The following is a 12,547-nucleotide window of genomic DNA, read 5'->3' as shown; positions in this document are numbered from 1 at the left end:
CCTTTAGATAAATGACTATCAAAGTAGTTTTCAATAACTAGACAAAAGGAAAAAACAAAAATCAACTTCGAAATAAAAAAGCTTGGTGGGAGCAGCGGGGTAATCTCTCTCTCTCTCTCTCTCTCTCTCCCCTCTCTTTCTTTCTTTCTCATCGCCGCTCTTCTCGTCTGGCCACTCCACTGCAAAGCAATCAAAAGTCAAACCTTTCTGAAGCATAAAACTAAAAACAATAGTGTAAGTCATTTTCCTTTTCTCCAATCTATAAACTGTAAATTGGGTAGCAAAATTGGTATCCCATAAGGATATAATACATTCACTGGTATTACTATACTATTTGGTAATTTTGTAACTGTAACCGCTAATAAATCAAATTTTGATCAAATTAAATTAATTTTTTTCAATTGCCAAAGTTAACAATTAAGTTATATCTCTAAAAATTGTTTCTTTAAAAGATCAAAATCGATATTTTAAAAAATCGAAACACCTGCAAAATCATTATCAAATTATTTTCTTACAAGAAGACAGTTATAGATATGCGACAATCATTTCGGACATGACTGTACATTCTGCGAATGTACGCAGTTCATAGCCAAATAATAAGAAGCTTGAAGAGTATTTTGTCCCGATCTCTACATATGTATTAATTGCAAATGTAACATGTGGGAGCCATTTTTGCCAATCTGCATGGCTTTCTTGGAAGAAAAATTTTAAACAACGCTGTATAATTTTATTAGATAACTCAATCAATCCAAGCGAGGAATGATTATATGCTGGTGAATATTTATAAATAAAGTCATATTTTTGTGCCATTATATGTACCTATATTCAATTCAAGAGGATCCCGTTGTTACGGCTTAAACAATGAAATCGACTTTCGACTGTTATATCTTCAAAATAACTCGCTGATTGCAGGGGACAAATACCCTCATACATCGGGGCCACGTGGAGATTTATTATAACACTGCCCACGAAGACTAATGCTCGTCTAGGTGACCTACTTTCAAGTGACTAATATTTGAGCATCGTATTAGCATAAAAAAGGGCGATTAATTGATAGAATACAATTTATGTCCAAAGTTGCGTATTTGAGCGAGAGCAACTATCTTGTCCGAATTCGTTAATGCAATCAATCCGTAAACAACTTCAGGGCAGGGATAAAAGTGAGGAGGAACACGGGGGACGCTGTCCCCCCACCTCCAAAAAGTACGGCGTCCCCCCAGTTCCTTAAAAATTATAATGGGCAAAGATAGGCCGGGGGACGGCGTGATGTCATGCCGCCACCTACCTTTTTAGATCCACTTTTACCCGTGCTTCAGGGGTAATGGTGACTTCAACGATGACTAGCCATATCCTGTTTAAAATCTAATATTTCCTACCTTCTATGCAACCTACACAAATGTTGGTGGCCTGTAATAAAACGATATGGAATCGTGTGATCCCATTTACTATGTTAGCATGTTTATTATTAGTAGGTCGCTTTCAATTAAATTCCAAAACAGGTAACGAGGGAAGCGAATGCTTTGTTAAATTTCACATTGATTAAAGTGTTTTTTTTTTTTTTTTTTTTAAATGCTCACAATCAAAATCGGATAGAATTCCTCTCTAATTTCGTACGAAGAAAATTTTTGTGCGCGCTCCGTGATTGCTTTGGTTTTCTTTGTATGTTTATGAGGAAGTTGAAATTGGGTGATTATCACTTCATGGTTCAAGCGGGATTAGATTTTATTTTCATATACTGTTGTTGGCGGGCGATCAAAATCTCTGCATATCTCTCCCACTTCCCTTGGCTCCGTTACTACAGAGAAGCTCTTGAATGATTTTCAGTCATTGTATAAATAGAAATGCAATCTTTTAGGCAATATACCCTCACTGCATTTCAACACTTAGACACCCAGTATGTCGAGTCAAAATCGTAATAAAACATATCACTTCTGCTTTTTTTCCACTTCGAACACTATACATATACATATAATATAGGTAACCAAGAAAGTTATGTCGCTTTTTCACCCACCACCTTCCTTTGAACATCGATATGTTACCTAAGACGTACCTGGAAAATCAAAAGTAGTTCCCTTCAGCATCGACGACATTCTGCCAATGCTCTGAAATTCCATGGATTTCACCGCGGTAGAACTTAGTGGCTCGTGAAGCGAAGAAATTATCAAGTGCATTTTGCAGCTTTGCTAGGGATTTGAACTGGCGTCCTCTAAGGTGATTGTCCAAGATGATAATCGGACGGTGTAATGTCCGGGAGTGTAGCGGATGTAATAATGTTTCCCATTCAAGGCGTAGAATGGTGTCCAGGGTCATCCTAGCCACATGGGGCTTAGCGTTGTCCTCTAACAGGAGGATCCCTTTGCGATTCAGAAGTGCTGACTCCAGAGTTTTGAGTTTTTCTTGAGTTTTTCTTCAACTACTGACAGTACAAGTAGCATTGATGCTCTGACCAGTTGGTAGAGTTCCTGATGCACGATGTCGCGAGCGGTCCACCAAATACCCAGGAAAATCTTCTGGTGCAGTGCTGGTTTCGACTGTTCTAGAACGGGATCATGGAATGCTAACCAAATGATGAGGGCGCCGCGCCGTGAAGCTTCGTGCAGGACCGACTTCTCATCACATGTCAATATCCTGTCCGGAAATGGCTCCTTCCTCAGACGAGACAGCAAAGCAACACAGGTGTCTGCTCGCATTGATTTCTGGCCCAGAATCAAATCATGTGGGACCCATCGACACAACTTGTAGTGCTTCCCAGGTTGATGGAAGTGCTGCCGAAAGGTTTCTTCACTCACACTGAATTGTGGTCCCAGTTCCTCACATGTCTGGTCTCTGTTCGTCTCAATTGCTGCCTGAGATCTTCATTTTGTACATGTGCTGGTCTTCCGGCACGTGGTGCGTCTTCGAGTATTTTGTTACCGTCCTTAAACTGATTAAACCATCGCTGCACTGTCCGCATAGTCACGACACCCTCACCAAAGGCCTGGCATATCTTCCTTCCCGCTGCAGTGGCGTTTGACATCAGTTTAAACTCGTACAGCATACACGCCCTTATGACGCTCTGTGGATGTCCCGTGTTTACTCTGTCCTTTCGCATGTTCACGGTGTAACTGAACTGCCACGTAGTATGTTGGATATACCCACACCAATAACTGACTTTCGCCTTATCTCTACTTGCATTCTACTCACGGTGTGAGGGCCAATTGAATACAAGCCTCTACAAAAAACGACAGAACTTTCTTGGTTACCTTTATATTTATATAGACGAAGAAGCACTGTGAATGGCAGAAGCATCTGTAATTTCTCAGGGGTGATTTTGAAGTCGCTTCAGTCATTATTATTTCAGTTGGTTTACAGGTATATTTGTAAGCGCTAATAGCAAAACTGAATCGTATTATAGCTATAAAGTGTGTACTCATAAGCCCCAGTTTGTTATGTTAAACTTTTACCGTAGACGTTTCAGTGGTCAGCTTGTCACTTTCTTCAGTGACGACTTTTCGAAGGAGTTTTACTTTGAAGAATCATATTACCGGTAACATTCCTGCACCGTAGGATAAATTATCATCAAAGCACCTGTTTTACTCTGAATTTACTTCTTTACGTTGAAAAGAAAACGCTAAAGGGTCATTGATGCAATTATCCGAGTATATTATTCTCCATTTCTGCTCTCTTTTGTACTGCATTCAAACGCAGGGATGAGAAAAGTATACTTAAACTGTACGAAAAAAAGAAATAGGATTACCTGAATAAGTTTAGAAACAGTATCATTAGGATGACTATTGATATTCAATGTGTATCTTATCAAGTCATTGAGTCCGTATTGTTGCAAGATTTTGTTAAAAACTTGGACTGTGTAGATAATGAATGAGAAGTGTGTTAAAATGTTAAGTTTCATGTTATTGCTTATGCATATATTTAACGTATAGATATCTTAAGTTGTGTATTTGTTTTCTTTCTATAGCGTCAATCTCTGGATCCATACATGACCCCCTCCTAGATCGTCTGCAGTCACACCAGAAGTCTTCATGGATGTCACACTCAGGCAACTCTTCTGATGGAGCAAATCCTGGAATCATGTCGGACTCCGAAGTACACAGGAAAAGGGTAAGCAATCAGATTCTGAATATGCTTCAGTTGATACTTTTTTTTTTTTTTTTTTTTTATCACCGAGGGTATATGAAACAGTTACTAATGTGTAATACGAACCTTACTCGGATTTATATTCGCCCCTGACCGGAATCGATCCCGTACCACACGCACGGAAAACAGCTCTCCGAATGGCACATAAAATACTCTGAATAAAACACCGTAAAGCTAAATTTAGATTCCCTTCAAGGAGAATAATGTTAAAGTTTAAAATAATTTCTTTAAGATTTCCTTTATTGATTTATTCGTCCGTCAAGATATTTTTGTTTATTATTGACGGAAGAGGAACTTTGTTGTATTTTTAACTTGTAGATTGCTTTTTCTTGACAAGGACAAGAAAGGTCTTTAAAGATATAAAGGCTATAAAACTAAAATCTGATCCATCCTAAACACTATACTGTACTGTTATGTATATGTGTAAACTGGAATATCTAGGATTGAAGGGAGTAAAATTAAATAAATAGATAAACCAAATGTAATACAGAATTTTCGAATAAGACGATTTTATCATTTTGATATCGAGTAGAACATAATTTGTTCACCGTTGTGTTTATCAGTTGATTCCGGTTTTATTTTATGACTTATCTACTACTGTGTGGAGGGGGAAACATTTTCCATTGAACTTGGTGCCTTTTTAATTATTACTTTTAACGCAGGTTTTCTCAACTTGGGGGGTCGTAAAAATAAGCGGAAAAGATAAATATAATTAGAATCTAATACCGGATATTGCTTAAAGTGGTGGCCTCTGTAATATTAAAATATTCAATAACTTTTTTTTAAAACAACTGTCCAAGTTTTTAAACCAAAATCAGAAATCACTTTCTTTTTTTATCACATGACCAAAAATTAAGAGAGTTATGAATTTTTAGAATTTTCAAACGGCCTCCATCTTGAAACAGTATGACGGATCGGATTCGACATTTTTAATATGAATGAATTGACCAAATTTGGTTTTAATCCATTCGATTTTAGGGAAGTTATCGTATCCACTATATACAAGAAATGGATTCTACTGTTATAGAAATAGATTGACATTGTAAAATCTCTGCAATAAATAGATATATAAAAAATTCTACTGAAGCTTATTAGAAACCAGAAATTATAAGGGAGTCGCTGACAAGAGGATGTCATAAAATGGGAATCGTGATAGGAATTAGGTTGAGAACCACTGTTTTAAGGTATGCTCGAGTCAAAGCATGGTTCTAAGTAGAGGCACCTTCCTGTCCCCTACAAGTTGTATGTGAATAACATGGGTATGAATTGATCAATTCGTATACGGTTTCAAATATCTTACAAATCATTAAATCCTTTACGACAAAGAAAATGATATCTATATTGCTCCATTCATTCTCAAGTTGTTGAATAGAATATAATATATAGAAATGAAATAAACTTATCTTTATATTTTAAATTGGGTATATTTTAGTAAAAATATCACAACTGATGGTTTCGCAGAATTACCAATCAGTTTCATCAGAGGCAGGGTTACCATAAAGTTAAAAAAAAAAAAAAAAAATGACAAAAGCGTTTGTTTACAAAGTATGAACAAGTATTAATCCCCTTGTATCTTATAAATTATTTTTTGCTTTACACGCGTTAAGAGTCTTCATCCCGGCGAAATTAAAATACCGCTAATTTTATAGTAATTATGTGATATCTTCAAACAGATAAAAAAATAATTGAAATATGGAACAAGAGCGCCCTAGACAATATTATTTTGCTTGAGGTACCGTTATCACAAGTCACCTAGTGGCTTTCCGTTTTCAGCTGTTTAGAAACGCGAAAATAAATGCCGATTATCAAAATGGCTCGAAATCGAAAGCAGATAAGTAAGCAGTGATAACGGTTTCTCATGTAAAATAATATTGTCTAGGGCGCTCTTGTTCCACATTTTGATTATCTTTTATCTATTTGAAGATATCACATAATTACTGTAAAATTAGCGGTATTTTAATTTCGCCGGGATGAAGGCTCTTAAACATATTTTAATCATGTATCATTTTCAGTTCGAAGTACGGAAAAACACTTAACATATACTTTTAATACCAACAAAGAGAACATTACTTTCCCAAAACATAAATATAGCTGCTTTGTTTTGATTTCTAAGTTTATTTTTGTTTTGATTTATTATTATTATTATTATTATTATTATTATTATTATTATTATTATTATTATTATTATTGTTATTATTATTATTATTATTATTATTATTATTATTATTATTATTATTATTATTATTATTATTATTATTATTATTATATTGCCTCCTTTCTGTTATTTGTTTTGAAGTTTTTATTTTGTTATGTTTTGTTTATCCTTATTTTCCTTGTTTGCTAGCAGAATGATAAAGATGGTGGGTCAAACCCGTGGGGACTGAATGTATCAGCAGGAGACCTTCTGGGTCGCACACACGAGGAATTAGTTCTGTTTCTTATTCAGCTCCGACGACAGAGTGCCACTGTTTGCAAAGCCATGGAATTGTGCCATATGGAAATAGAGAGCCAGGTGTGATTCTTTGCTTTTTCCAGTTACAGACGAAATTTTGTTATTATTATTATTGTTGTATGTTTTTAAGAAATTTTGTATGAATCGGATTAACAGAGTACATGTCTTTCAAATCAATCTGTCCAAGCTCTATGTTTATTGTGTTGTATCATAGATAAATTTTTGATAAATAAAGTACAGTCTAACCCCGATTTTACTTTCCCGCATATAACGAAAGATTAATTTGATCCCTAAAAATTATGCTATATACATAATGCATTTAAATGCCGCATTTAAGAGCCCGCCTTACTAAAAATAATACAAAGTTTACCATTTTTCGTTTGCTTGTTTATTCATAAGTGAAAGGAGATAACGAAATGCAACTTACCACAATGATAGATGATGTTATTCTGCAACAGAAAATATGAACCTGAAGAATTTTCAGTGTTGCCATTCATAGAAATTACAGTGGTGCTAGAATAACATTTTCCCCGAAATCTAAGTTAAGGCAGGGACTAGAGGAACAAACTCAACTGCATTTGATTACATATCATGTTGTTTTGATATGGGAGATAGCTTACTGTGACTCGTCCAGAACGGTTTTTTTGCACATCTATAACAACCATCGGTTTCAATTTTATCACGAATTCGGGAATTGTTAAATGTGTCGGTGGTTGTGTTCCAAATTCATTCCGCCATTGTCGTTGCATCTCTCAGTGACGGTTTCATACTTCATGTTACCACCTCAAGCCCGTCTTTCTTTCTTCAATTGTTAGCCTTTCAGCCATGTTACTTCACTCACGCTACCTACACATAAAAAGATGAAACCATTATCGGGATGCGATGTAATAACAGAACATCAAACTATAACACTACCATAAATGAGACGTTTGTGTCAGTCCATTTCAGAGTTACTCATAATCGCACAATTCACAGTTAGAGCCTTTCTATTTGAACTGTGCCGCTTCTGGCGCTGCTGTCGATATGTGATTTCTCGTACCTCCCTCGAAAGAGGAGGGATAAGTTGCTGCGGCCGAGATCTGTCATTTGTTGAATGCGAAAGCGTTGAAACAATGAACTATTTCACGGACTTCGCTGTCCTCTGCCTTATTAGCCACTCTAAGTAGCCTACAATCTTCACTCGTCAAGGCCAAACGACAGAATGACAAATTGGCAATACAGCTGAGGTCATTCACTTCTTTTCCCTAACGAAAGGGAGGGTTTCATCCGCCAGAGGGCGACGGGGGTGGGGCCTAAGTATAGTTCACATAGTTTCCGAGGGCACATGCGGAATAGACAGGCTCTAGATGAAGTATACATTTTTTTTTAGCCACTCGGTAGATGGCATTAATATATGACATCGATCATTTTGGGATAATCTTGAAAGTATCTTCATTTTATTTCTTGTGAATTCGATCAATTCACTTTGTCTCCGTGTTCTTACTCGTTGTGATTTTCTCCGTATTATAAATCAGATTTTTCTATGGAGGAAACTTACACTGAAGTAGTAAATACTCGTTGAATGAAGAAGTTTCTTTTTGCTGGATTCTTTATCTTCTAAGTTAACAAATTTTCTTTACCTTGAAATTTCCTTGCTCCAGGTTTCTCATCAAGGTCTGCCCTAGGTTATTTGTCACCCCGGGCAATGGCATGATTTGCCCTCCTCCTTTATCCAGAAAGAAAAAAATCTTAAAAGCCACGATTTTAAGTATGGTACCCCATCACAACCAACGAAGGAGAGGGAAAGAGAACTCGCATCACGTTGCGTGTGTTTTCTCTCTTTAAATAATAACCTATTATGTTAGTTAAAGATAAAGTAAACACACCTACAGAAGAAGAATAGTATTCCTTTTTATAGAATTCAGTATCAACATATCAGTTTGCAAATTCCAGCGTAACTAGCTCTTTTATCTTTATTTCTCGATTTTCCTTCCACATCTTAAAAAAAACAAACAAAAAAACTTGTTTCTACCTTCAATGATAAGGAACTTGTTTATGACAAAGATAAGGCTAATTTTCGTACCAAAACTGTGATAACTAACTAAATGGAACAGGTGTTCGCAACTGTTCGAGAATTAAGTTCTTGTATTTGACAACAATCAAGCAATTCATGCCGGGATTTGTTTGACCATTTGCTTTAGCACTGTCTATGTGACCTTTAACTAATGCGACCTAAACATGATTTATGAATGTAGTAATCAGATAGCAGTTAACTACCATCATCATGAAGTCTGTTTCCAACACGAAATATTTATTTAGTTATACAGTTATACTATATACAAGAAATATCTATTATAATATAGTTATGACAGATTTTGTCGCACCGTGCAAATGCATGTGTTGCACATATGGTAGAGCCGGCCCCGTTCCTCGTTGTCCCAACATAACAAACAAAACTGAAACCTTTGCCTAATTCTAGTAGTATTATCCTGAAAAAAAAGAAAGCAAAGAAAAAGAAAGAAGAAAAATAACAAGGAAAATCCAGAGTGTGTAGAGTAATTTTTTGCTGGGTCTAGTTAGAACGAAAAGAAAATTCAAAGCAGACAGAATATTTTTTTCTTGTTATATCTAGTTAGAAAAAAAAAATCAGAGTGGGTAGAAGAAACTTTTGATGTATCTAGTTAGAATAGACGAAGGAAATTCAGAGCATACAGAATAAATTTTTATTATATACAGTTAGAACAAAACAAAAGAAATTATGGGCGGCCATACCGTTGAGAAACAAGACTAACAGGCTATTTTGATTTCTTTTGTGCAAATTTTTACTTTTCTATGATTACGTTTAACGTTTAAAACGTATAAATAATTGATTTATATATTATGTATATACAATATGCTTTTTAGTGTATATAATATGCTTAAGGCAACATGTAAGTAACAATGTACGGGGTATTCCAAAAGTCTGAAGTCATTACATTTTCAAAATGACCCAGATATTCTTAAGAATTATTAGGGCCTTGTACTAAAATATATGACACGTTATCGGAGAAAAACATCACAGTTCTCTAATAAAAGAAGATTCTACATTTGTACCCAGTTTGAATTTTTTAAAAAAATATTAAGTGAATTGATTATATGTATTATTTTTTGTTTTTTTAGTCCCGACTTCTAGAGTTAGAGAATCCTAAAAGACTGGAACATTTACAAAAATTAGAAGAATTAAAAAGACATTTACAGGAACTTGAGAAGCAGGTAAGTCATTTACAGCAATAGTATCTATCTATCTATCTCTCTCTCTCTCTCTCTCTATATATATATATATATATATATATATATATATATATATATATATATATATTGTGCAGGGTGTCCCAGAAGGAAGGGGCAATCTTTGGGAAATGGTAGTATGAGTGATTTTAAGCAAAAGAGTTCATTTGAACATGAGTCCTAATCTCAGCGGTTTGAGAGCTACAGGTTGTGAACCATTTTTTACTTTGTTGCGTATTGTTCACCCTGTAATTAACATAGCGGATTTGAAAGGTGATGGAATGACCTTTCCAACGGTATGCAGCATGTGGCAGTATTGTCTTTGGAAGGAAAGCTATTGAGGGAAATTTGAGAAAGTTAAGGTTATTTAAAGAAATTGGATAGCAACACTCATTCCAAATATCCCTCAATAACTTCTCTTCCAAAGATACCACTGCCATATATTGTATATCGTTGTAAGGGTCATTCCATCACCTTTCAAATCCGCTATGTGGCACCTCTGTAGAATAACTACAGGGTGAGCAATACGCAATATAAAGTAAAAAATGGTTCACAACCTGTAGCTCTCAAACCGTTGAGATTATGACCTATGTTCATATGAACTTGTTTGCTTAGAATCACCCACACTACCATTTCTCAAAATATTGCCACTTCCTCCTGGGACACCCTGGATATATATATATATATATATATATATATATATATATATATATATATATATATATATAATATTATGTTATCACGTAAGTTATGATAGAAACAATCGTTCCGCGATGTTAACTTTAAATTAAAAAGAAATAAACTACTAAAACAGAAATGTATTTTAATCAGAAATAATAATAATAATACAAGAAGAGGAAGAAAGTTAACCGTTATAATTTTTCAACACTTAATATAAACATTCTTTGGATTGCTTTATAACGTTATAGAGTAAATATTAACCATATATAAAGGTAATGGGGGTTAAACTATGTACAGAACTGAAACAGTTGGAAGAGATGTATCGTAATGTAGTTAAATAGTAATAATGTTAATGGAGTATGTAAGTTTTACGTCCCATGGTTATGCCGACTAGGCTAAAAGTGACTGACTAATAATGTTAAAAACAATAACTGCATGTACTGAATTACATACCTAACATTTATCACTGAATTTACAATTTTTAACGAATTTTATGATGTTCAAACGTAATTCTTGTATTTTCTTTTTGTTGTCACAATCTTCGCCATTTCTCAGTTTTACGCTTGAGAAGAAGAATCTCGAAATTATAGTTTGAAATATGAAGAGATTACAAATAAGGCATGAAATGATAAATACATTTATTCTTTTAGTCATAGTTTACTATTTTTTTATCTTACATTATAATTTCAGGTGCAAACAATGTATTTACACAAAATAATATGCATTAAATAAAGTTCGTAAAGATTGTACCATGTGAATCATAAGTCAGTTGTCACTAGGAATTATTAGACAAAGATTTGACTTGCATAGTAGCTGACTGACTACAAGAGTAGTTTCCATAATTCAGTTGACGCAATTAGTAATGCGACTCTCGTTTGAGATTGTTTTTTATGTGAGCCCTATTGTTGTGAATGCAAGTTAGTTTTATTTCAATTCTACATTAAAAATGTAATTTAGCCAATTGGTTTATGAACCACCCTATATATATTTTTTTTGAATAATCATAAAATAATTAGGAAATTAAAATTTATATTCAAGAGATCGTTACTAATTTCAGTTTAATTTTGCTATAGCTATTTCTTTACTGAGCATTTTCACTATTTGAAATAATATTTTGTTTTCGTCTTTCTGCTAGTATGAGAAAGGTAAGCCTTTGGTTAACCTTGTGGATAACATGGTGAAGCTGGGTTCCTTGTATAAAAGATCTGCTCATGGTTCAGAAGATTCCTTGAGATCCCGATCTCTGGCGAAGGAAAAATTGGAATTTAACCAGAAAATTCAAGAACAACGTCTTCTTGCAGAAGAGCAAAGGGACTGGAACAAAGTCAATCCCGACCACAATGAGTTACAGGTATGTGATATGGGACACTTAATTTGAACTCCTTGCTGTATGCTTTGTTTGTGGATTAATTTAGTGCAAGAGTAAATTAGCGTTGTTGATCCGGCATTTTTTTTTTTTTTTTCAAAACTACATCGTTTTATAAGGGGCCTCTGGTTTGCCATAAGGACCATACTGTGTCATGTGCTCAGGCTAAAAGTCACATTACATGATAAATCGAGTCTAGATATTCCAAATCCAAATGTGAGAGATCAACGTACCAACAAGTGAAAGAAATTTTTATAAGGAAGTCGGTCAAGAGCTGTACTTTAAAATGTACCATTCGCTTTTTACAGCTAAGCGAAAGCTGGAAAAACTCAAGTGAGAATGATTGGTCGTGATGTTTATACCTGAAATAGAACTATGTGATTTTCAATATATCGATTGGTATTTTCAAATATCAATTTCAGATATATCACTGATCGATATTTCAGAAGTTTTCGATATTTTGGCATTCGATATTTCTGAGATTTCGGTGTTCGATATTTTAACACATCAATCAAATTCGATATATTTATCGATATTGATTTTCGATTCTGGATATCGCAATACCCTACCTTCGAACATGTGAATACGAGAGGAGGGCATACGCTCTATGCTGTTTGAATATCAGTATTCTGTGTTGATTTAGGTATATGATATTTTGATGAATTGAA

General features: G+C 34.6%; 1 protein-coding gene across 6 annotated transcripts in view; it reads left to right on the top strand.

The window, feature by feature from the left end:
• Window positions 1-12,547, top strand: part of LOC145669720 (uncharacterized) — a 156,048-nt gene that overhangs the window by 93,684 nt on the left and 49,817 nt on the right. For 4 of the 6 annotated variants that reach the window (XM_081738038.1, XM_081738041.1, XM_081738036.1 and 1 more), the window contains exons 4-7: window positions 3,956-4,098; window positions 6,479-6,646; window positions 9,725-9,817; window positions 11,649-11,864. In XM_081738038.1, coding sequence (XP_081594164.1) covers window positions 3,956-4,098; window positions 6,479-6,646; window positions 9,725-9,817; window positions 11,649-11,864 — 620 coding nt within the window. The remainder of the gene's footprint in view (window positions 1-3,955; window positions 4,099-6,478; window positions 6,647-9,724; window positions 9,818-11,648; window positions 11,865-12,547) is intronic. The other 2 variants (XM_081738037.1, XM_081738040.1) reach the window with 2 other exon arrangements.

Source organism: Thermobia domestica, chromosome 14, assembly GCF_964235325.1.
Source record: "Thermobia domestica chromosome 14, izTheDome1.hap1.1, whole genome shotgun sequence".
Taxonomy (NCBI): domain Eukaryota; kingdom Metazoa; phylum Arthropoda; class Insecta; order Zygentoma; family Lepismatidae; genus Thermobia; species Thermobia domestica.
Note: the sequence above shows the minus strand (reverse complement) of the source record. Positions and strands in the feature narration are given on the sequence as shown.